This window comes from Ixodes scapularis, unplaced genomic scaffold (assembly GCF_016920785.2).
Source record: "Ixodes scapularis isolate PalLabHiFi unplaced genomic scaffold, ASM1692078v2 PGA_scaffold8__174_contigs__length_109621045, whole genome shotgun sequence".
NCBI classification, from domain to species: domain Eukaryota; kingdom Metazoa; phylum Arthropoda; class Arachnida; order Ixodida; family Ixodidae; genus Ixodes; species Ixodes scapularis.
In genome coordinates this window covers 80,749,086-80,775,567 of record NW_024609883.1, presented here as the reverse complement: position 1 = coordinate 80,775,567, position 26,482 = coordinate 80,749,086, and the positions used below count along the sequence as shown (strand labels likewise).

The following is a 26,482-nucleotide window of genomic DNA, read 5'->3' as shown; positions in this document are numbered from 1 at the left end:
CACCGGGAGGAGAAACTCATGACGTCATCGTTAAATTTCGCTCTGAAAAGTAAAAACAAGCAAAACGTGAGAACGAAGTATGCATGCCTCTGACGTAGTGGTTCAACGTTGGCCGCTCCAACTCCGTGGCATTGACTGCGCTGATGATTGCGCCTCGCGCCGCACGCTAGAGTTGGCAGATTTTGGCGACTTGGCTCGCTTGAAGGTTCGCTGGCCAGTTTATTAAATATATAGACGGAATTAGATCGTAATATTTGACATGGGGTCTTCCTATATGATACTGAAGAGGGCTACATAGTTTTCTAAATATCAAAAATGAAGCGGAGTTGCCCTTTAATTGACATATCTGTAAACGAGTGCATGTCACAATTGTTTTACTCTCCCAGTGCCTTACGCATGGTGGTATCAAGTAAGCAAAAGTTTTATCGTACTCGATGCATTCGATATATGCTAACCATACCCCGTTCACGCCCAAGCTAACAGTGCAATGGTAGCTACATGCTCGCCGTATCGATCAACCAACGAATGACTGGTCTAACGAGCATGTAGGTTTCACTGCACTATCAGATTAGCAATGAATGGAGTGTAACAAGTGCCTCTTGTGAAAAATTGCATTGTCTACCTTTGCGATGCTGGTTTTCGCTGACCATATAAAATAGGACTCTGGGCCTGTTTCAGCAAGTTCTGTCGCAGCCCATACACTGACAAAATACCATTCCTTTTTTCTACTCTTTACACTCACTTCTCCGAGTTTTTAGGGAGACGAGGGCAAGCGTGCAATGGACGTACCTGTGCATGTTTTACATTGGTGCACATTTTGCACCAAGCCAGTTCTTGAACGTGGTGATTAGGAAGGGGTGTGTGGCATCCACTACAGCCAATACTAAAGCTGTGCGAGCAGCGGCACCTCACTCCCCGATATTTTTGTACTTCTAGGCGATGCCATTTTGGTGCTTATTATTGTGGGTGCCACTATTTTGGTACCGCTTTAGATACAGTATCGGGAACCTCGGTGACATTCTGTTGCAGCGTCGCCGCCTGTTTTAACGTTCCTGGGAAATGGAAAAGTCTTTCTTACAATTTTAGATGGAGCTTCAGATAACTGGCAAGAATGATTTCAGACACCAAGGTGACCAAAGCATTGTTTCTCTGAAGCGTAGCTTATTCAGTGGTTCTCATATTCAAACGTTGCGGTAGGTACCGTACATGTGACGGAGTCTTTATTTCGCAGAAGCCAGAAACAATGCTTAATGTCCCCTAAAAAAAAAAAGTGACAAGGGTTTTGTTTATTTTTTTTTGCAAAAATGGACTATGCATTGTTGAACACCCATTCTCCACCCAAATGTGACCTTAGTGGTCCGAACAAACTGCCAAAGTTTTAGAACTAACAGTTGCCTTATTCAAAAGTCATAGGCGATTTTCTTGAATTTCCGATGGTGAAAATGGCGGCCAACAGAGCTCTTAAACACTTAGAGGGGCGCCATTTACCGAAAATGGGCCCAGTTTCCATAAATCTTCAGAAGATCAGTTATAACTTTTGAATGAGGTAACGGATAGTTTCGCAAATTTGGAATCTGGTGCGGACTGCTAGTGCTACGTTTGGGCGGAGAATAAGCGTCCAGCAATGCACAGTTCATTTTTGCAGTAAAAATAAAAACTAGGTTTTTGTTTTTTTAGGGGGGACACACTCTACTATGCCAGATATTTGGTTGTTTCTTATTACTTTTATCATGGACAAGGAAATATTTTCTATTGGATCTGTGAAATGCAGATTCAAGAGATGCTTCACCTAAGTGTAAATTTTGGCGTGTTGTACTCTCTAAACTCTGACTCGAGACAAATTGTATGTATTATTTATATACTAAGTAGTAGCATATGCCTGTATTGGGATTGAAAACAGGTCCTATTTGTCAACAATTTTTGCCCAATTAGATTTTAAAAGGTTTTCTGTTGAAATTGTGCATACAAAATATGAAACGAGTAGCCACTGGAAAATGTGTTTGGCAGTGAATTCAGTTTACTAAAAACAAAATCAGTCCATTGAAACTACCCATCGGCAAAATGATAAAATGGCTGTTTTTCTAGCCTTATTCTTTCAAAGATAACTTTTAAGGCTTTTGCTTGTATTCTAAAATACTAGAAAAAAATATTCCAATGCTTTCTCGTGTTTTACTTCATAGATGTAGGCATATTCACTGTGAGATAACATTGGTTAGAAGGCTCTATCATCAATATCTTCTGGCTTGATTATAGGGTGAGTCAACCACCCAAATTCAGTGTGCTGGAATATGTCTGTTTGAAACAAGCTTGTTGAAAATCATCTTACCCTCAGTGGATTTCAACAACAAGATACAAAAAAGTGGATTCCACATTATGGGCGGCGGAGAAAAGCTTACCGCAAAAACCAGCAGATTTGGAGAAAAGCTCACCGGCCCTTCAGCGGATGCAAAGAAAAGCTCACCGAATTGTTTATTTTTTTAGCTTAGCGGATTCTGCGCCACGTGGCATTTTAACACAATAAGAATTTGTCACTTCATTAAAAGTAAATGTCCTGTTTTGTAATATTCTTGAAGTTTATTGGGCTTATTTACTGATTCCTCAGAAATTAGTCATCACCCATTCTGTCTATTATGATGCCGCAAGTATAAAATCGGAACATGGGACACTCGTAAAAAAGAAAAAAATTTAATGACAGCTTGACGGTAGCTCCGTCGGATAAAGAAGTTTGTTTTTTGGCAAGTTAAAGCAGTGTGTGAACCGTTTCAGCTCCAAAGATTGTGTGGTGTCTGATAACTGAGTAGGTGTTGATGTAATCAGTGTTGGCTTCACTGTTTTCTTTGTTTTTTTCACTAATAAAACTTGCGAGAACAGCTTCGTCCCGTCTTGTTTGTTGTCTTTACAACATCTTCGTCGTTTGAGTGGTTTTCATCATGTATAATGTCTGCCAACGCTCCCAAATCATTATCTTGCAGAAGACCGAGTTTTGTTATAGGTCACAAGTAACAACTGTGATAGTGTGCAGCTGTCAAGGTCGTGGGTGGTTCGCCGTAGAAGGGTACTATCCTACGAAGGCAACGTGCAGAAAAACCAGAATGAACGGCTAGAAAACATGCCTGTCCATGGAAGAAAGAAAGCTCGATATCCCACTAACCATTCATCCTATAGGATGTGCAGCATGAATAGGAAAAATAGTGTGGCAACTTCCAAGAAAGGCCGGGAAACTTGGTATGCACAAGACTGGTAGAGAAAGGCACTGAGCAGGTTTCCACAGCTCAAGATGATGGCAGAAATTTTGTAGCTGCTAAGGCATACGAGAATCTCTCGGAATGGTTTTTTGGAAAGCTGTCCAAGGATCTTCGTGCATGATGGGTAGCAACAGATGCCAGAGGAGCAGGTCCCTAAGCTCTTATAATGTTACATGTTTTGTTGTTTTTTTTGTTTCTCTGTGCACTGGACATTTGGAAGTGTGCATGTCTAAGAACTTAATAATTAACCAGCATTGCTGTACAGTCAAACCTATTTATCGAACTCGCCAAAAAAGTCTACCAGTTCGATATTGTGGGGAATTCAATATAAAAGTTCTAATAAATTTGACTCAAAAATCCACTTTCTGGTGACATATAACACAATGAAATAGTCTTGCATCTTCTGCTGGTTTTTCTTCATTGCATTCGCGATAACGAAATTTTTCTGCACTATCGACCGACCCCAAATTGCTGAGGCCGCTGCCTTCTATCTTCGTGCATTAGCGTCGAACTACAGGGTGAAACAAGGAGACGCCAGGCTCTTTAAATCGACCGGAAAATTCGGTTTCTTAACCTATCGCGCTACGACTTTGTGCAGCGTTGCCCACAGATGCAGTTTTTTTGTCAAATTTGCAAAGAGCGAACTTGCCTGAGGAAAAAGTAAACAAAGAAAAAGGCTTAGCTCTTATGGAAATGCAGCGACGCCACTGGTCTGGAAACAATACGGTGCCGTTTCGCACGGGAGACAAGAGATGGCGCAACAAACGCCGCCAACGAACGAGCATACGGCACCGAGAGCAGGCCTTTTTAGCAGACCATCTTTTCGACTCAAAAGCGGCGCGCGTTTCACAGGCGGCGACAGTCGCAGAAACAAAAAAGGCAGGCGCGGTAACAACAAGGAACTGCAGTTCCTTGTCTGCAAAAGGGCCGGCTCTCGGCGTCGTCTGCTCGTTCAATGGCGGCAGTTGGCGTCGCGACCGCTTGCGCCATCTCGTCTCCCGTGCGAAATGGCGCCGTGTTTTTTGCAGACCGGTGGCGTCGCTGCGTTTCCGTAGGGGCTAAGACTTTTCCTTACTTTACTTTTTCCTCAGGTAAGCTCGCTCTTCGCAAATTTTACAAAAAAAATGCACCATCTGTGGGCAACGCTGCACAAAGTCGTTGCGCGATAGGTTAAGAAACCGAATTTTCCAGTCGATTTAAAGAGCCTGGCGTCTCTTTGTTTCACCCTGTATATGCCGAGAGCACGTCCGAGCAGGAACACCTTCTGCAGAGTGCCGTTTTGCTATGCAAGTTGGCTTTCCCCATAGGCAGGCGGCTGCGTCAAGAGCAAGCAAGCTAGCAGGGCAAGCTGGCTTTATTTTCTTCCGGGCGGCCGCGTCAACCTCTCGGAAGAAAAAATAGGGAGTTTTTGTAGACCGCGTTTCCTCTTCCGCTAATCCCTCCGCAACGAAGAAGCCGCTTCTGCGCCTGCGCGCCTATGGCCTTGACTGTAGTTTCGGTATCGTAGCGGGTTGCAGAGGGGGGGGCATTGTGGGACAGCAAAAAACGATCTACGAAAACTCTTTAATAACATTCTCTTTTATGGGGAGAGGGAGCACGGAGCACTTTCTCCCCGCTCACTCCGCAAAAGAGATTTTTCTTTTCTTCTTCAACGCGGCCGGAAAAAAAAAAAAAAAAAAACGGCGTGCTTTATAAGCTTGCTTTCCCCCAATGTGACCAGAGAGTTAGGGGAAAGCCCACTTGCAGAGCAAAGCTGCGCTCTTGGCAGTTTGATATATCGGTAGCGGCTGCTATTTTTGTTCGATGTAACCATAGTTTTTGCTATATATTATCGCTAACATTACTGTGCACGAAAATTGTTCGATATAAGGAATAATTCGATGCAAACGTGTTTGATATAGTCGGGGTCGACTGTACTTTTAGTATGTGCGTTGCAATTATGCTGCCTGGAACGAGTCTTTGACTAGAGTTATTCTGCTCATGGAGAGAAAATGGTCCCCAAGTGGCAACAAATGATGTCGGAAAGACTGCAACGTCATGCTGTCGGATGTCATGATCCTGGTGATTGGCCGTACAAGTTCTGGCAAAAAAGCTCAAGCAAATGGTAGTGTCTCTCATCACTGCTTCCCAACTCCCGCCTGCCGAAACTCCTGTGACCTGTCGAGCTGGACAGCAGCCTGTAGCAGAACAAGTGTCTGCCTCATCTATCACCACTGCTGCAACACTGCCAGGATCGTGGCTGGCGACAGCATGACAATTTTACGACGTCGTCAAGCGGAAATTCAGGAACGATTTTCATGAGTGCAGTAAACGCACCAGTCAGACTTGTTTCAGGCACTGTATTTGCAATTTAGGTAGGCATTGAAAGCTGCAATATGGAGTCGCTGTGCATTGTAAATACAACTTTTTACCTGTACTGTGTTCGATCAACATTTTGCAACCCAACAAACACTTCATTATTGTTGCCAACTAGATAGAAGTCATGAACTTGACCTCTACTTGCTTTCAAGCTTGCAGGTTAGAGGCCCGTTCACACTCTTGCTGCTCTTGCAACCAAGAGAACGCACTGGCATCGTGGCGCCATCTATGCGGTGTCCCTGGAACTGCATTTCACAAGAGCGAAGGTTTTGCAAGACTTCCGTGGTCAAATGTGCGTAATACCTATAAGAACGGTTCGTTTATAACGTTGATAAAAGTTTTTCGAGCCAATAAAAAAAGGATTATGCGCGAAAGAAATAGAAAAAATGCCGGACCGCCAAGCTTCCACTGCTACCCAATAGGTGGCGCCAGTGTGTCCCCTGGTTGCCCTGGTTGTAAGGGGTTTTAAGGAACCCAGTTTTAAGAGAGAGTGTGAACAGTGAAATACAGTCGAACCCGGATATATCGAATTCAAAGGGGACCGTAAAATAGTTCGATATATCGATAATTAATTTGATATACAAAAATATCTTAAGTTCCAGTTGAAATTTCCGCGTGTCTCTGGTAATACGGAAGGCCACGACAAACGGGACCTTATTAAATGGAGCCTCTAACAGCCGCTAAATACAGTAGAGATCACAAACACTGCTGCGTTTACGTGACGGTGTTTGCGATCGTTTATGCAGGGCCACAACCTCCACACAGCGCCAGCAACAAGACATGAAAAGAATTTAAAAAAAATGAAAACAGAAAAAGCGAGCCGGATAAAAAAGTTGTTGATCCATAGAATAAACGTAACCAAGCAAGAAAAAAGAAACCAATTAATTCAAGCAGCAAAAAAAAAATGGGCAAAGAAAAAACGGCGAAAGAAAAAGGTAAACAGAGATAAGGCATTCGAAGTGAGATTGCTCTACTGTCGTTGACACACTTGACTTGACAGACTTTTTTTGTTTGTTTCTTTTATTTTGGAGCTTAGGAGTAGTGCAGTGACAGTGGTGTTTGTGGAAAGAGCGCACACTACGGTTCCAACAGCAAGCACTCCCTGTCCTCCCTACGCACGCGCGTGCCCTTCCCCTTGCTTTTGCCATCCCCCACTTTTTTCTTTTCTTTTTATGTTCTTTCACTGTGTATCCCCGTGCGGGTATGCTGGCTTGGCGGTCTGCCAGCCCCGCAACGCGAGCTAGCTCACCAGCGATACAGAAAAAGAACGCTCCCATATTACACGTGATTTTCAAGGGGATGTTTGGACTATTCGATATAAACAATAATTCTAAATACCCGGGTGTGATATAACCGGGCTCGACTGTAATTGCTTATTGATTCATACCTGTTTTTAACCCTGTTTGGGATTGTAGCAACTGATGTTCCCGGTACATTTATTTGTCATTTCTGCGAGGAATAACTTACAGGCAGATGGTGTTCAGGCATGATGCTTTTATTTTCATAAAACTCAAGAATGCAAAAAATTAGATTTGGGTCTGTAAACTGTTTATGTACTCAAAATTTGTGCTACTGCTATACTGTTCCATACAAAGCACAGCGAGCAATAATATAAGGACTATGGTACTGCTGCGAGTGGCTACACCTGGCATCTCATTCGTTTTATTGCGTGCACGGGTAAAACAGAATAACAAACTAAGCTGCGCTGGTGCAAGTAGCTTTGCCAGCATCATATGCTATGTATGAAACAGTATACTTTGAGAAAAAAATAGCCATTCAACCTTTATAATGAATGTGTTTGTTCATTCTTAAAACATGGTCCAGTTGACTTGTTACATTTCAGCATTAGTATGGACATGGCAGACCAAGAAAAGTAAGGTCAATCGCAAGTGCTTCGGAGCAGTCCAGGCAGTTTCCAAGAGGTTCATGCAAAGCAGCTGACATGACGTACCATGCACCTTCCAGGAAAGAGACAATACATCCTTGACGAATCGACTGTAGCCGCAGAGCACACCAAAATAAATATTGGCGTTTCTAGGAAATTGGAATCGACTAAATATTTGCATGGAAAGGCACGCATGAATATCTTTGGCATGAGGGTGAGCCGTATCTGCAGCGACAATACTGAAGCCTCTCGTGACACCGTCGCTAACACATCATGCAAGTAGTAACTGACTGGCTGCCATACTTGGGCATTGATGAAGCAATAAGTGGACTAGAAATGTGGATCAAAATGGGACTACGGTATGTCTTGACATTCTTCACGATAGTTGAATGACCACCATCAGTGTGTTTCTGGATGCCACCAGCCCATCGGGGACCAAAAAGTGACATGATGTTGGAAGCCAAAGTTTGTCACTTGCACACTGGCTTTTGTTTGACCTAGTGTGCTGAATGAACAAAACAAAAATAGATACATTAGTCATTGCTTACTCCCGTGTCAATTCCAGTGGGCACTTGTTAGCTAAGCTTGGGCTCGGCTTGGACATTGCGCAATCTCAGAATTTTCAACTCGATATGTCTGGTCAGAAGGTACTCTGCGTGACATTCTGCAGAAAGACTGCACTGGTTAATGTGAAATGCCAAATTTGTACTGTCAGATTTGGTTCACTGTATTACGTGTAACAACCATTCAACATTCATTTTTTTTTAAAGAAGGTTTTTGTGTTAAAGGGGCAGTGCAAAGGTTTTAATGTTGAAAGAATTGCCAGTTTACATTTTTTATATTGTTTATACAAGCCCAAGTGACCAAAAACGCGTCGTCTTTCCCCGAAAAACTGCTATTCTGCTGCGTAATCGCAAGGCAAAAAAAATTAATTATTTGCCAATCTGCAGCCACCTGTGGCAGCTACAGGAATCAGAATGACGGCATCTCTGGGGGTACGCCAACAAACCCTGTACCCCTCCACTGCTACACTCGCCATCAGCCCCGTGGCGAACCGTCTTTTGTGTCGATCGCTCGCCGCGACCTTCGACGAGGCTAATCCTTCAAAAGTCGACAATTGCGGAGGAAGCGGCTGGGGTCTCTGAAGAAAGGGCCCAAGGGGAAACCACGTGAACCCCCAGAGTACGTCACTCGAAAGTCGGCGTGGAGAGTTGAGAGGCACTTTGACCTTCGATTTGTTTCATTTTTTTTTTTTAAATAAGAACTAGCGCTCGCAAGAAAATGCGGTTTTCTGTTTTTCATTTTATAGGTGACGCAGATTAATTTCCGCAGTTAGTTGGCCAACGTCTGAAAATCGTTGCACTGCCCCTTTAAGTCTATGAGCTTTGTACCTTTCTTGTGCCATGACCTTACTTTTCAGGTCACGACACAAAATGGTCGAGAAAAAGAAGGTCATGTCCTTCCTTTTCAAGGCTCTAACTTGATCTACGCATGCGCGAGTACAACTTAACAGATCACGTGCATGCAGGTTTTCCATCTTCTAGTATATTTAACGTTTGTTCAAATATTCATAGTCCTTCTCTTCTATCTGCCAAGACCTGTTTATTCCTTAGTCAACAGGACGAGCAACAAAAAGGTAGGCTTTAGCTGGAATGGCATTCTGTAGATTTGTGCGCGGTTAGCAACACTGTGGACTTCTTCCTTGCAGCCAAGACAGTTGCCATTCAACACAGGTTCAGCATGGCAGGTCAACAGTGCAGGAAGGAAATGACCATTGCCAGCTCTTACACTATTTATTATTTCCTAACCCTTTGGAACATGTATTACATGTGCATATGGTCAACTGAAAATGGCAGAGAATGAGAATCACTGAACAAAGCATACAATCCAATATGCAACACTAGGAAAAAACAATGCCATGGCATAATAATGAGCAATTTGTGTAGATGCCTCCACAGGATAAGAGATGTCATCTGGCCTTGCATGGCCTGTCATTTGCTTACTATGGCAGTTATAGAATGGAGATCAGTGTACATGCGTTAAGGACAACACCATGGCATATGGCACTGATACACGAGGGAAGTTTGCATTGTGGTCGCAAGTTGTGCCTTTTTTTAGAAAATGTTCATTCAGAGATGTCTGCTGGTCTCTCAGTGAGAGGGCTTGCAAGTGCGGAGAATACAACAGGATGTGAAAATAAAAATAAATGCACTTTCAGAGATACACCTCACTTCCACTGGTTTCAATATAGACAATCATTGTATAAGGACAGTCATTATTGTGATCCCTATTGAGTAAGTAGTCATTACTGCACTAGCCAAGTGGACCTTCGACAGGGGAGACGGAGGTTGCCACATTCTCGAGACAGAACAACTTACTGTCCGAGATTCATACAGTTGCCATATCACTTGATGTTTTGACACTGTCCCAAGAGAGATGTGGACAGGTTAAGGCACTGTAGCTGCACCCCAAACAATCACCTGTCTAGAAAAAAAATTCAAAATCTGCACAAAAGGTTTTGCAATCTTTCATGATTGGTCCCTGGAATCAATAGACATGTTTGTGACAATGTGAAAGGCATGAACTCCAACACCAAGTTCCCTCAAACAATTTGCACACCAAACTAAGAGATGTGATACGATCAGAGAAAAAGCTATGAAAGTTAAATCGTCAATAAATACTTGAAGGGGAAACAAAGTTTCCTTCGGGCTCACTGTGCTGCCTCACATTTGTCTGCCATGATCCAAGGGCAATGGGATTACCTAGATGCAAAGACCACACTCAGGCAGCACACCACAAGGTTACACGGCAACTTAATTTTCGCGAAATTTGTGACCTGAAAAATATTGCAGAAACTAGATCTTGTGAATATATCGACCCATGGTAACGGGTAAGCAGCTTTCCGAATTTGGCGAAATATTAGGCCCACAAAAATAAAAGCTTACAGTATGTACATAGGAACACAAATACTTCACTGGGACTAGCGACCAGCGATTTTAAAGGCAAATGAAAAGAAAAATTAAAATACAAGAGAAAATATTGTAAGGGTGCAGGCAGGGATGGGCAAAATACATGCCAATTTGTATCGAAATACAAATACAAAATACTTTGTCAAAAATGTATTTAATTACAAATCTAATTACTTTGCCAAAAAAAGCATTTAAGTACAAGATACAAATACAACCAAATGTATTTGGTCTCCTCCAAATACTTTTCCAAATACATTCCTCAAAATTTGCATGAGCGACTTCAGGGCACCTGCAACGGGTTTCTGGGTATCTCATTTTAATTTTGCATTGCACATCGTTAGTGTGCGAGGCTCTAGTAACATAATAAAAATATAATCACAAAAAATGTAATCAGCTTGGACGTAATAGGTGAAAAAGTAGAGAGCTTCAAGGAGCCTTTTTTGTCGATTACATTTTGGTATAGACCAACAAAGAACCGGGACGACCAAGATGCGCAGCACTAGCTAGAGATTTTTTTATTGATGCAACTCGCACCAGTTACGAAAATCTGGACAACCCGCGCATTTACAACGTTCCAGGCAAAAATATGGATGGAAATCAGGCTGGAAAGCATTACAAGTTGTCACACGCACTTATTTAGTCAATCTGCCTGTGAACGTCGATTTCGTCACTATTCTTGCCCTGGACTAGCACCGTAATCACAAAGTCACTAAACGCTTGTGCTTGATTGAGAGACACTGCATTCGGTGCAGAACGTAGTTTCCTTCCTGCTCTGGTCAGTGCCTTTAATGTATTTTTGCCCACAAAATTGTATTTAATTATAATTGTATTTGAAATACCCACGTTTTAGTATTTAAATACTCACGTCAAATACATTACCCAATTTGTAATTAAATACAAATGCAAAATACACAAAGTATTTGAAATACGTATTTCAAATACTTGTATTTGAAATACTGCCCATCCCTGGGTGCAGGTGAGCTGGTGAATATTAACCATGTTAGATTAACCTGAGACTGGGGTGGAGGAGAAACATCAAAATGTAGAACAGACAGAAAATAGACAGGACGACGTCTCAAACCCAACTAACTCATTTATTTAATCCTCCTCCTTATATAGTCTTCATCGATCATCTTTACCAACACAACAGGACAAGGTTTATGCAATTCAAGCACCACAGTCTCCATCACACTTGAATGGAACAGCGCAGATGTACAGTCACACTCGCAGGCACACAGCTACCAACTAGCCCAAGCATCCACAATATCAAGCTCCATCATACAATGCAAGAATGAGTGAGTAACGATAAGTAAGTAAAAAAGTAATAGCACTACTACCTAAACCCATGCAATGCGAGTGTCAAGTCAAATTGTTGTTCAGCCTTTCGTCCAAAAAAAAGAGAGGAACCGGCTGAACATTGTTTGCAGCTTCATTTATAAATGTTCCCAGTGACTAAAACGCATAAAAAACAGCCCAATAGGACTTGTCCCACTGAATCAAAGTGTCAGAATGTCTTCACACCTTAAAAACATCCGTGAAGGCATAAAGAGACATGGCAACATGGAAAACTTGCAGGTATGGTATATGGGAACCAATGAAGTATACAAGATGTCACAAAGCTTTGGTCTTTGGCCCGTGCAGAGGTCCGCCGCAAACTTTCGCGGACAATATACAGGCACCGTCGCAACTACCTACCCTTCGTCTCATTACAAGCACAAAGAAAAAGTTAGACCAGTATAACGTTTGAATGGGCCAAGTATGCTTTACATCACAGGGTTCGGCTATGTATACCTTGTCACAGACGCACTGCTAAGTGAACACGTGGAGCACGATCAGCTTTTGCTTGCCTGGAACCAGCACTTGCCCATCCCCGCAATATAAATAAGCACTGAAGGAGGCAAAAAATGAAAGATTTTTACAATTTTCTGCAACGCCGAATTAGAGCGCAGCTCTTGAGGAGGAGGAGGGGAGGGTATGCCCCTCTTCCTTACCCGCTAAATTTACCAGGAACATTTTACCCTTGTGACGTCACGAGGGTAAATTTAGCGGGAATGTTTTTCCATAAAATTTAGCAGAAAACTTTCCCCGCTAAATTTAGCGGGAATATTGGCAATGTTAGATGCGTGTGACGTCACACACAGTGTGTTTCCTATAATGACATTACTCCTGACCCTCATGAGGTTAACCCTCCCATAATGCAACGCGTGGCTACGCCAACGCTTGAGCCGGAAATGGGCGCCTAAGAGCTGCGCTCTAAAAAATATAAACCCATACTGTGTACTTTGTACTCTTAAAAGCAACAACCAAATCCCGCAGGACTTGGGAAGTAATAGTGTCGGACGGTTCCATCCCGTACAGGTAACACGCACGGAAATTAGATTAAACCAGACATAGGATTCGAGTGGTGCTATCGTACAAACAATTAAGGCTGATTCACATTACTTGCGACTCCCTACGACAACAGAGTGCCTTACAACCTCTTGTGATCTCTTGCAATTGAGAGAACACAGTGGCTCCGCCTATTGGGCATCCGTGGAACATGTTCAGTTTCCATCAACGTAACTAGAACACTCAGTTTGGAAACTCGCCCTTGAAACCTGGGCCGCTGGCGTCCACCGAGGCTGAGCTAAATACGATAACAGCACCACCATTTAGCAACGAGTTGAAACATGAAGGTTGCTCTATATGGCTACTGCTAGAGTCACTGAATGTTCCCCGAGTACCGAAACTCCCAGGCTTGAGGGGCCAAGATGGCGGCTCAATCTTTTTTTTATTTACTGTGGTCACCATGAGATTTCAGAAAGCATGTTTTTGCATAAAAACAAACGAAAAAAACTCGTTTTGCAGGAACTTTCATTGGAGATCAGTACAAAATACAGGCGCGTGATGTTTTCTAAAATCTTTAGTTTACAAGGTTTTGCGGTATGATTAATTTTGTTTTTATACAACCACGTTTCATCAGTGATTTCAGGTAGCGCATCCCAACCTGGGCGCATCCTCTTGGGAGATGAGGGTTGGCAATCCTGAAACCCCTTCCACCATATATGTTTCGGCGCCAAAATGGCCGATTAAAGCCAAAATAGAAGTCGCAACAGACGCTATCCAATGCGATACACCCGAACCAATACAAGTAGCCGTGCAGTTCCCCGAGTGGCCGCTGCGGAGAAAATATCGGTGTTGCGATCGTCATTAGCTCGGTTCTCGAGTACGGGTCTGTGCCACTTTTTCAGAGCAGGCTCTATGGCAGCTTTCCAACTGAGTGTTCTAGTAACGTTAGTTTCCGTATATTTTCATTTTGCTTTTAGAGCTCCGCTCTTGGGCGCCCGTTTAAGTGTTTCGCGGCGTCATCGGCGTAACCGCACTAAATTTAGCGGGAAAATTTGTTGTCACTTGACCTCAACACCAATTCAATTCAACGCTAAATTTAGCCGGGAACTGAATTGCTGCTGAGGTCACGTGACGTCAATTTTCCCGCTATATCTAGGGGAGAAACTGAATTTGTTTATAGGTGACATGACACAAAGTCATGTGACGTCATTTTCCTTGCTAAATTTAGCGGAAAAATTGAATTGGTGTTCGAGGTCACGTGGCGTCAATTTTCCAGCTACATTTAGCTGGAGAAGGAGGGGGAGAGGAGGAGGAGGCCGGGAGAGAGAGGAGGGGCATACCCTCCCCTCCTCCTCCTCCTCAAGAGCTGCACTCTAATTTTGCATTACAGAGATTTGCTAATGTCTTTCTTTTTTTTTACATTTTCTCGTCGTAAGAGATTACAAGAACTCTGTCGTAAGCAAATACAAGTGTGATCTAGTCGTGCCACTGGACAAGCGGCTCAGCTAATCAGACAGCGCCATGCACCTCCCGAGTTTTCCGTCTGATGAACCATGTAGGGAATGAATTTGGCCTCTTGAGTAACGTCGTTTGGCAGAGCCGGCGTTCCCGGCTCCCCAAGAATGAGCTCGCAGCAACGGTCAGGAGACTCCCGGAGTTTGCGCACAATGTGCTTGATTGTGCCGCTGATGTTCCGCTTGGTGGGTATCTTAATCTTTTCAGTGAGGTCCACATTGGGATGGAAGAGGAACGGAATGGCAGGCCCTGGCTGGTCTAGGGCATGCCCCAGACTTTCAAGGACCTAATGCACGAGGAAGAAAACAAAGCTTTGAGCTCAACTTGAAGAGCTTTCTTTTCGAAAAAAGTTTGGGCTGTTTAGCACACCTAATTGCGCGTCCGAATTCCAAGGCAACCTTGTGTTTGCAGCGTAATAATGCCACCATATCTTCCGGACCAAGGTCTGTCGACTATACGCCGTGTCTAAAAGTTAACATTTTATGCTGTGGGGACCGTCCAAACGCGTGGACCATACGAGGATCTGTTTCGCAAAACTGTTCGTTATCGGAGCGATTGTCGAGATCCCGCGACCAGACGTTGGTCAGCAAGAAAAGCAGAGATTGTTTATGTGTTGCTTTCGCCCATGATGCCCCTGCAGGTAGCCGGTTGTAATATGGATCAATGATCTCGACGGCACGAAACACCCACTGTTACTACACGTCATTCATGATGTTCTATTTGTCAGTGTGGAGAATTTTCTTATTTTGACGATAATGAGAAAATCCACAAATGCAATCGTTATAGCCGATTATCGTGGTACCTGGATTGGATACCCCACACAAAAATGCATGGTCCTTAAGATACCGACTGTTTATAAGCGGTACATTGTTATATGTGATATCATTATAAGTGGATTGCACTGTATATATGCAGGAACGGGCGCCCAAGAGCTGCGTTCCAAACCATTTCTTCAGCTGAAAGCTTTTCTTATGCAAATTATAGACCGAAAAATGTGGCACTTGGGCCAAACTCGTGTTCAGATAAGGCCGGCACACCCCGCTTTCCAGATTTGTTTGCTCCCTCCTGTTCCGACCCCTCTCTCCTCGTCCCCCCTTCACTACTCTCACAGTTTTGACTTGAGGGACACCCGTTCGACAACACTGTTCGGAGGAACAGCCGTTACTGGCTCGTTCTTCAAGATGAGCTCGCAGCATTTGTCAGGAGACTCCCTGAGCTTGTGCACGATGTGCTGAATTGCATTACTAATGTCCTCCCTGGTTGCCTTTTTCACTTTCTCGGCGAGGTCGACTTCGGGGTGGAAGAGGAAGGGAATGGCAGGACCTGGTTGAGCTAAGGCAAGCCCCAAACGTTCGAGGACCTAAGGCGCGAGGAAGAAACAAAAGCCTCGTGCTCAACTTGAAGAGATTTCTTCTTAAAAAAAAACGTCTGGGAATCTAACATGCCTTTAAAAAAAAGTTTCAGCATGTCTAGCGTGTTTATATGTCCAAATTTTCAGGCTTTTTCCAAGTCTTCCATGCAATATTACTTGCACCAGACTCGTGCATTCCGCTGAATTGTTTTGATTGTTGACTTTCAAGACAGAAGTACTTACTTGCTAATCAGTGTTTCCCCACTTCCCCTCTGTTATGCTACATGCCTTGAGGTTGAAGGGTTACTCCGGCGATTTGTTTAGCTACCCAAAAATAACTATATTTTCAGAATCCCCGGCCTTTACCCTTCTCGGCATGCTATCCAGTATCACGAAATTCAGAATAGTTATTGTGAAATCGGCAAGTGAAAGTGATGCCAAAACCAATATTCAGATATACCCGATCTTTCAGTGCGGTGACGTCGGGGGAAGGCAGGCTTGCAGGTTGAATGGGCAGTCTAAAAATGGACTATTCTGAGCATTTTCTTTTGTGCTGCTGCGTGGGTGCTGAAGTGAGCTTCCAAAGCATTAATTTGACACCGTGAAACTGCTCGCAATCAGTTAAGAACAAAGTCTACAGTCCAAAGAATTAACCCCTGCCTTCCGCCGACGTCACCTTTTCATTAGGCCTGGGCGAATAGAGGATTTTGGGTCCGAAACGAATTCGAAGCGAATAGTGATTCTGGCCGAATAATTTCGAATAGAATAGTTCGAATACTACAAGCAACAAATACCACAAGATATGTTCAAACTATAGTTTTATATTTGCCCTTATTTGGTATTATAAGTACTATAATTGTTAATTTCAATTTCAAGTGTATTGAATTCGGGAGTATTAAATGGTCGGAAGCTTGCACCACCTGAGTGGAAATCCAAGCCAGATTAAGTCAAACCCGTTTATATCAAACTCGCAAAAAAAGCCTGCCAGTTCGATATAGCGGGTGATTCGATATAAAAGTTTTAACGAGTTTGACTCTCAAAAATCCACTTTCTGCAGAAATATTACATAATGAAGTAGTAAGCTTGCATCTTCTGCTGCTTTTTCTTCATTGCATCCGCGATAACGATATTTTTTTAAGCTATCGACGGACTCCAAAATGTCGAAGACGCTGAGTAGTAGAAAACATGTACCAGTTTGCACAGCGACCAATGACAGCGCAGGAGGGCGGGGCCGAACCCGATCCAACCAATCACAGCGCAGGAGGGCGGGGCCAAACCCAATCCAACCAATCACAGTGCAGTAGGGCGGGGCCCTTCCCCTCTCTCCCATTTCAGTGACCAATGCCAGGCAGTGGGCATCGATGGCCCCGCCCACAGGGCATTAGCCAGTGACCAATCGGAGCTCAGCGAGGTCCCGCCCTCGAGTCACATGCTCGGTATAGGTGTGAAGTCACGTGCGTGTCGCGTGTCAGGCGCGTGCCACTTTTCATGACCTCAAACCACAAGCGTGTATGACCAGGTGTTGACAGCTGTGGTCATCGTCTGATAACAACCACCTCAAACCTCAGACCTCAAACAACAAGCGTGGTTGACCAGGTGTTGACAGCTGTCTGATAACAACGACGTGATGTCACAGGGTCCGAGCTTCGTTCGACAGAGGGCGCTATAGGACTTGAATTGTGGCCCTCAGGGCCTCTCACGTGTGATGTCACAGGGTTCGAGCTGCGTCCGACAGAGGGCGCTCACGTGATGTCACACAGGGTTCGTGCTGCCTCCGAAAGAGGGCGCTGCGCTGCGGTCACATGACGGTCCCGTGTTTTGAATTTGAATCGCTGCGCAGTAAATGCCTTTTTTATTCGATAAAAAAGGCTCCGCGGCCGGCTGGGAAGCGAACTCGCTACTTCGTGCACATAGGCCCGACACTCTACCCCCTGAGCTACGAGCACATTGCTTCCGAGACCGCTTAAGTCGTCTTAGTTGTTCGTGTGTGCGTGTGTGCAATTCAGATCACGTGATGTCCCGCGTACTACTTGGCTTTTGTAATACAGTTAAAAACAGGATGCGTCATTGCCGCAGGTCATGTGTCCATAGTCGTGCGACGTTCCTCGTCTTCCTATCACGTGATTTCGCGTGCGCGATTCAAGCGGTGTTCGCGGCCTCGTCGCCTTGTGGCCGCGAACCCCATTACTGTCACATGTTCAAAGCCCAGGAGGGCGGAGCTAAACCCAATCCGACCAATCACAACGCAGCAGGGCGGGGCCAAGCCCAATCCGACCAGTCACAGAGCAGTAGGGTGGGGCCCCTTCCCTCTCTCCCATCCCAGTGACCAATGACAGGCCGTTGGCATGGATGGTCTCGCCCACAGGGCATTAGCCAGTGACCAATCGGAGCTCATCGAGGCCCCGCCCTCGAGTCACGTACGCGGTATAGGTGTGAGGTCACGTACGCGGTGCGTGCCACATACGCGACACTTAGCCTGTAATCACCAGGTGTTAACAGCCGATATTATCAGTCACGTACGCGGCGCGTGTCAGAAGCGTGGGAAAGACACGTATCAGAGATGTCGTCACCACGGCTCCCATCCCGTGATGTTAACCACGTGATTTTCCCCGGGTTCGAGTTGCGTCTGACAGAGGGAGCTCACGTGATGTCACACAGGGTTCGTGTTGAATCCGACAGAGGGCGCTGCGCCGCGCTCACATGACGGTCACGTGACATTATTTGAATCGCTGCGCGGTAAACGACTTTTATTCGCTGAAAAAGGCTCTGCGGCGGCTGGGAATCGACCTTGTGCACAGCAGCCCGACACTCTACCTCCTGAGCTAGAAGCACATTGCTTCCTAGAGGGCTTATCTGGTCTTAGTTTTCCGTGTGAGCAAATCAGATCACGTGTTTTCCCGCTACTTGGCTTTCGTAATATAAATAAAAAATAAACCCCACAGGATATGAATGCGTCATATCGCAGGTCATGTGACGATGTCGTTATCCGTATGTCGCGCGAGTCAGATCACCTGTTAAAGCTGTCCTGCTACATGGTTTATGCAATCTGGTGTTCGACCCGCTAAATTTGGGCGTCATGTGACGGTCCCAAAAGGCACCAGCTGGGTTCCGCTCAATTGGGGGGTGAGGTGACGGTAAAATTTTGGAGCTCGCGGATCGTGATATATCTTGGTCCAGCATAAAGCTTTAAACTAGCCCTGCTAAAATTTGGGGCCAGCCCGTAAAACTTTGTAAAGACCCAGCGAATTTCTGGAATAGGCGCCATCTAGTGTTCAAACTGTGAAGTGGTCCTCGTTAAAATTGAGTGCCATCTGGTGGTAAAAGCTTCGACCTGCTATAATTTTTGGGCGTCATGTGAAGGTCCCAATTAGCACCAGCTGGGTGCCGCTAAATTGGGGGTGAGGTCACGGTAAAACTTTGAAGCTGGCGGACCGTGTTAATTGTTGGGCCAATGTAAAGCTTTGAAGTGAACTTGCGTAACTTTGCGGGCCAGTGCAAAGTCTTGAAGCACACAGACCATGCCGGACCCAGTGATTTTTTTTTTCATTTTTTGGATAGACACTATCTAGTGTTAGAGCTTTGAAGAGTTAAATGCTAAAATTGCTGACATCTAGTGGTAAAAGCTTCGACCCGCTAAATTTGGATGTCATCTGAAGATTCCCTTAGCACCAGCCGGGTGCCGCTAAATTTTTGGCTGGGGTCCCACGGTAAAACTTTAAAGTTCACAGGCCGTGCTACATCTTTGCCCCATCGTAAAGCATTCAAGTGGCCCTGCTAAATATCAGGTTCCAGCGTAAACTTTGAAAAGCTCACAGACCGTGCTGGACCCAGTGAATTTTGATATAGACGTCATCTAGGGTTAGAACTTCGAAGCGCTCATCGCTAAAATTGCTCACATCTGGTGGTAGAAGCTTCGACCCGGTAAATTTCGGCGTTACGTGATGGTTCCTTAGCACATGTGGCAAGCTGTACCCATCTGATTTTGAGGGGTGACGGTAAAATTTCGAAGCTCACGGACCGTGCTAAGTTCAGACTAAGCGTAAAGTTTTGAAGTAGCACTGCCACATTTTCGGGCTAGCGGAGTGGGTGTGACCTTGCGACATCTTTTGCGGAAAAGGTGAATTGCTTGTATTTCTAAGGTGTGCTTATCCGTATTTTCACGCTGACGCAAGTCCGGACTTTGTGCGGATGAGTTGCCAATTCCGTTTGTACATGGCGCGCACCTGAATCCCTTAGCTGGCGTGAACGTTTAGCATTATTGCGCGACATCTCTCGCAAAATTTAGCGTCAGCTTAGTAGATGGTGTCAACTCTCTCGCGCGCGCATGATATCTCTCGATAATTTTAGCGTCATCTGTCTGCTGAACGGAGCAGTGCGGGAAATGGAATGGAGCGTGGGCGCATCCATACGCGCTAAAGAAGAGAATGATATGGTGTTTCATATTTTTTTTTTATTCTCGTTCGCTCTTAGAGCACGCACACTTATAAATTCAGACTGCGTTTAAATTCACTCTACGCAACAAAGACATCATTGGAAATACTTTACACAAAAAATGTACAACAGGAGTAGTTTCAAGACAAATCCGAGACAAAAGTTGTGAAATGACATCTCACGAACAACGCGCGCGAGCCAGTCCAAAAATATTTACGAGGTTAGGATCTTCGACGAGGAGAGAGATCGCTCGATATGGGTACACTATCGGATTATAGAAAAAAAATGTACAGCAATACAAGATGTTTCAAGACACACCGACGGCAAAAAGTTTGGGAAATGACATCTCGCGAGCAATGCGGTACACAGTCTAAAAACTATTTACAAAGTCAGGGCGTGCGATGAGGATATGAAGATCGCTTGCTTCCGGGAGCACTCTTTTGGCAGGTGCAGCTTTGTGGGGGATCCTCTCCAGCCTGGACCGACAGATGACATATCGAAAGCTGTAAAGAAAATCCGATAGGGCGTGCAAGTTGATCGGCTTTTCTTTTACCCACCGAACGCATTGACATTTTTCCGCCCTTTTTCCAACCAATGTCGGCGAACGCGTTTCTGCCATGTCATCCTTTAGGTACAACAGCATAATGTTCTACACGGATTTCTCACCGATGAGGAGGTGACACGAAGTATCAGCTGTTATTCGCTGTCCACATAGTCATCCTCCACACCACTATCGTAATCTGAAAAAAGAAAAAGAAAAGTGGATGAAGCTATCAAGCTGTACATACGTGACTCACCAGTCCGCACTGGCAGCAGGTGCTCAGCCACTATCAGATGATCCCGCACAAATTCTCGCACCTGATGCGTCGCCTCGGCCGCCCCCGGCAGCCTCGCGGGATCTACCCAAGCCAGCCCAAAACTGTAGAGTCTGGAAGCGGGCCGTCAATTGTTGTACAAGGTCAGAGGGTGAAAAATACGATAGAAGAATCCCGCAAGGGCAGATATGCTGACCGAAGGCGACCGCAAGGAATTGCTGACATTTTCATCACCAAGTATGCAAATAGACGTGGTTGTATATCTCTCCCGGGATCATCTTCTTCCTCGTCCCAGTTTTCTCCTTCACCCGAGCCGTAGTCGTGGAGGAGCTGCGGATTGACAAACGCAATGATCTCCTCCAAAGACTCAGGGTTTATTTGCCGAAAACGCTCGATGAAGTGAGAATGTACAATATCAAAGACTCGCTGTCCGTCCTCTGCCATCTTTAAAATGATGGGGTAGTTATGAGGCTGCCTTTGGGTAGTGCGACCGCGAGTCAGTTTCTACCCCTATTTAGTACAAACCTTTTCCTTGGGTGCAAGACGTGCTTCTTGGAAGTACATGCAAAATGAGATCCAGATAGTTAACATCGCATGAAGGTTGTTAACGTCTCACGTCTGCAACAAGCGCCCGTCAAGGAAGTGCACGCGCGGTATATCCCTGGCTGATAGGACTTTTTTTGTTTCGATATCCGAAAAGCTCACCGATACAACGCCGTCAGAGTCAATGAAGCGCTTGCGAGATGTCATTACCCAAACTTTTTGCCGTCGGTGTGTCTTGAAACATCTTGTATTGTTGTACATATTTTTTCTATAATCCGATAAAGTACGGAAGCGAGCAATCTTTCTCCTCGTCGAAGATCCTGACCTTGTAAATATTTTTGGACTGTCTCGCGCGCGTTGCTCGTGAGATGTCATTTCACAACTTTTTTGCCTCGGATTTGTCTTGAAACTGCTTCTGTTGTACATTTTTTGTGTAAAGTATTTCCAATGATGTCTTTGTTGCGTAGAGTGAATTTAAACGCCGAGTCTGAATTTATAAGTGTGCGTGCTCTACGAGCGAACGAGAATAAAAAAAAAATGAAACACCATATCAGTCTCTTCTTTAGCGCGTATGGATGCGCCCACGCTCCATTCCATTTCCCGCACTGCTCCGTTCAGCAGACAGATGACGCTAAAATTATCGAGAGATATCATGCGCGCGCGAGAGAAAGTTCACGCCATCTACTAAGCTGACGCTAAGTTTTGCAAGAGATGTCGCGCGATAATGCTAAACGTTCACGCCAGCTAAGGGATTCAGGTGCGCGCCATGTACAAACGGAATTGGCAACTCAACCACACAAAGTCCGGACTTGCGCCAGCGTGAAAATACAGATGAGCACACCTTAGAAATACAAGCAATTCACCTTTTCCGCAAAAGATGTCGCAAGGTCATACCTACTCCGCTAGCCCGAAAATATGGCAGTGCTACTTCAAAACATTACGCTGGGTCTGAACTTAGCACGGTCCGTGAGCTTCAAAATTTTACCGTGACCCCTCAAAATTAGATGGATACAGCTTGCCACATGTGCTAAGGAACCATCACGTAACGCCCAAATTTACCGGGTCGAAGCTTCTACCACCAGATGTGAGCAATTTTAGCGATGAGCGCTTCGAAGTTCTAACCCTAGATGACGTCTATCCGAAAATTCACTGGGTCCAGCACGGTCTGTGAGCTTTTCAAAGTTTACGCTGGAATTCTATGTTTAGCAGGGCCACTTGAATGCTTTACGCTGGGGCGAAGATGTAGCACGGCCTGTGAACTTCAAAGTTTTACCGTGGGACCCCAGCCAAAAATTGAGCGGCACCCGGCTGGTGCTAAGGGAATCTTCAGATGACGTCCAAATTTAGCGGGTTGAAGCTTTTACCACTAGATGTCAGCAATTTTAGCATTTAACTCTTCAAAGCTCTAACACTAGATGGTGTCTATCCAAAAAATAAAAAAAAAAATCACTGGGTCCGGCATGATCTGTGTGCTTCAAGACTTTGCACTGGCTTGCAAAATTACGCAAGTTCACTTCAAAGCTTTACGTTGGCCCAACAATTAACACGGTCGCCAGCTTCAAAGTTTTACCGTGACCTCACCCCAATTTAGCGGCACCCAGCTGGTGCTAACTGGGACCTTCACATGACGCCCAAAATTTATAGCAGGTCGAAGCTTTTACCACCAGATGGCACTCAATTTTAACGAGGACAACTTCACAGTGTGAACACTAGATGGCGCCTATTCCCGAAATTCGCTGGGTCTTTACAAAGTTTTACGGGCTGGCCCCAAATTTTAGCAGGGCTAGTTTAAAGCTTTACGCTGGACCAAGATATATCACGATCCGCGAGCTCCAAAATTTTACCGTCACCTCACCCCCCAATTGAGCGGAATCCAGCTGGTGCCTTTTGGGACCGTCACATGACGGCCAAATTTAGCGGGTCGAAGACCAGATTGCATAAACCATGTAGCAGGACAGCTTTAACAGGTGATCTGACTCGCGCGACATACGGATAACGACATCGTCACATGACCTGCGATATGATGCATTCATATCATGTGGGGTTTATTCTTTACCTATATTACGAAAGCCAAGTAGCGGGAAAACACGTGATCTGATTTGCACACACGGACAACTAAGACGAGATAAGCCCTCTAGGAAGCAATGTGCTTCTAGCTCAGGAGGTAGAGTGTCGGGCTGCTGTGCACAAGGTCGATTCCCAGCCGCCGCAGAGCCTTTTTTAGCGAATAAAAGTCGTTTACCGTGCAGCGATTCAGATAATGTCACGTGACCGTCATGTGAGCGCGGCGCAGCGCCCTCTGTCGGATTCAACACGAACTCTGTGTGACATCACGTGAGCTCCCTCTGTCGGACGCAACTTAAACCCGGGGAAAACACGAACCCTGTGAGGACATCATGTGAGTGCCCTCTGTCGGATGCAACTCGAACCCGGGGAAAATCACGTGGTTGAAATCACGTGATGGGAGCCGTGGTGACGACATCTCTGATACGTGTCTTTCCCACACTTCTGACACGCACCGCGTATGTGACTGATAATACTGGTTGTTAACACCTGGTGAATACAGGCTAAGTGTCGCGTACGTGGCACGCGCCGCGTACGTGACCTCACACCTATACCGCGTACGTGACTCGAGGGCGGGACCTCGATGAGCTCCGATTGGTCACTGGCTAATGCCCCGTGGGCGGGGCCATCCATGCCAACGGCCTGTCATTGGCCACTGGGATGGGAGAGAGGGAAGGGGCCCCGCCCTACTGCTCTGTGACTGGTCGGATTGGGCTTGGCCCCGCCCTGCTGCGTTGTGATTGGTCGGATCGGGTTTGGCTCCGCTCTCCTGGACTTTGAACATGTGACAGTAATGGGGTTTGCGGCCGCGAACACCGCTTGAATTGCGCGCGCGAAATCACGTGATAGGAAGACGAGGAACGTCACACGACCATGGACACGTGACCTGCGGCAATGACGCATCCTGTTTTTAACCGTATTACAAAAGCCAAGTAGCGCGGGGGACATCACGTGATCTGCATCGAACACACACACAGACGAACAACTAAGACGACTTAAGCGGTCTCGGAAGCAATGTGCTCGTAGCTGAGGGGGTAGAGTGTCGGGCCTATGTGCACGAAGTAGCGAGTTCGATTCCCAGCCGGCCGCGGAGCCTTTTTTTATCGAATAAAAGGGGCATTTACCGCGCAGCGATTCAAATTCAAAACACGTGACCGTCATGTGACCGCAGCGCAGCGCCCTCTTTCGGATGCAGCACGAACCCTGTGTCACATCACATGAGTGCCCTCTGTCGGACGGAGCTCGAACCCTGTGACATCACACGTGAGACGCGCCGCGATTAAAATCCTATAACGCCCTCTGTCGAACGAAGCTTGGACCCCGTGACATCACGTGGTTGTTATCAGACAGCTGTCAACACCTGGTCAACCATGCTTGTGGTTTGAGGTCTGAGGTTTGAGGTGGTTGTTATCAGACAATGACCACAGCTGTCAACACCTGGTCAACCATGCTTGTGGTTTGAGGTTTGAGGTCTGAGGTCATGGTAAGTGGCACGCGCCTGACACGCAACGCACACGTGACTTTACACCTATACCGAGCACGTTACTCGAGGGCGGGACCTCGCTGAGCTCCGATTGGTCACTGGCTAATGCCCTGTGGGCGGGGCCATCGATGCCCACTGCCTGGCATTGGTCACTGGGATGGGAGAGAGGGAAAGGGCCCCACCCTACTGCACTGTGATTGGTTGAATTGGGTTTGGCCCCACCCTCCTGTGCTGTGATAGGTTGGATCAGGTTTGGCCTCGCCCTCCTGCGCTGTGATTGGTTGCTGTGCAAACTGGTACATGTTTTCTACTACTCCGCTGCCTTCTATATTCGCGCATTAGCGCCGAACTGTGCCGAGAGCACGGAGCATCTCCGAGCAGAAGCACCTTCCCCTGCAGAGCGCCGTTTTGCTCTGCAAGTTGGCTTTCCCCCTAAGACAAATGGCAGACTGGCTTTTTTTTGGGCGGTCGCATCAGCCATTTGGAAGAAAAAATAAGACTCTCTTTTGCGGACGGAGTGGGGAGAGGGAGCACAGAGCACCCTCTCTCCGCTCCCTTCGCAAAAGGTATTTTTTCTTTTGGCCGCCCCCCAAAAAAAAAAAATGCTAGCGTGCTTTGCAAGCTGGCTTTCCCCCAATGCAGCCGCTCGCGTTGGGGGAAAGCCAGCTTGCAGAGCAAAACGGAGGTCATGGCAGTTCGATATATCGGTAGCGACTGCTATTTTTGTTCGGTGTAACCATAGTTTTTGCTATATATTATCACTGTAACATTACTGTGCATAAAAATTGTTCGATATAAGGAATAATACGATGTAGACGGGTTTGATATAGTCGGGTTTGACTGTATTTCGAAAGGTAGAATAATTCAATATTGTCGAATAATTAGATATTGTCAAATACCTAAATTCGATTCGAAGCGAATGCTGAATAGAACAAAATTCGATTGGCTATTCGTAATAATGGAATATTTGCCCATCCCTACTTTTCATTGTTGCCAGTAGAGACTTTCGCTCTGAAAAACACGGTGATGACGAAGATTGTAAATTCATTGTCTTTGCGAAAAAACAGTAATTTTTGCCCAATATTTGGGTTACTATTCCAGCGGTGTTTGTTGGTGTGGTTAGCAAATTTTCAGGCAAATTGAGGACTATGAAGAAAATGCTGTGTACCCCTTTGAGGGTAAGTAAATGAAATGAAATAAACAGGTTTATTTCATTTCAAGCCCTTACGATCCTCAGGAAAGAGAGCGACAAAAAGCGGAAGCTCAGCGCCGTCATCGCACCATCACTGTGCAGTGGCTCGAAGTCATCATAGACTGACCCGCTGAGTTTGCAATTATGCCAAGCTGCACCCATTCCGAAAAATTTAAGTTAGTGTAAACTGGTGCAGGGTGGTGCACAACCAATATGTGCTTTAAAAGGCCAACTCCGGTTCATACTTTCGATTTTGGGATTATGACTGTTTTTAGTGCAGTCAGCGTCCCTGAATTGCAAGGT

The 26,482-nt window shown here is 45.5% G+C and overlaps 1 protein-coding gene across 6 annotated transcripts in view; it reads right to left on the bottom strand.

The window, feature by feature from the left end:
• The window catches only part of LOC8034893 (cyclic GMP-AMP synthase), a 60,325-nt gene that overhangs the window by 14,237 nt on the left and 19,606 nt on the right, over positions 1–26,482 (bottom strand). Inside the window, exons 7-9 of one of the 6 annotated variants that reach the window (XR_005715770.3) lie at positions 20,880–21,010; positions 20,749–20,822; positions 20,248–20,585 (exon numbers count right to left, since the gene is read on the bottom strand). The exons of 2 other annotated variants lie outside the window; for them this stretch is intronic. Coding sequence is in view for 3 of the 4 variants with exons in the window: in XM_040212462.2 (XP_040068396.1) it covers positions 14,287–14,586 (300 nt within the window). In the remaining variant the exon portion in view is untranslated. Of the gene's footprint in view, positions 1–786; positions 1,053–11,532; positions 15,661–20,247; positions 20,586–20,748; positions 20,823–20,879; positions 21,011–26,482 lie in introns of those variants that run through there. 3 more of the 6 variants (XM_042286743.1, XM_040212462.2, XM_029976893.4) reach the window with 3 other exon arrangements.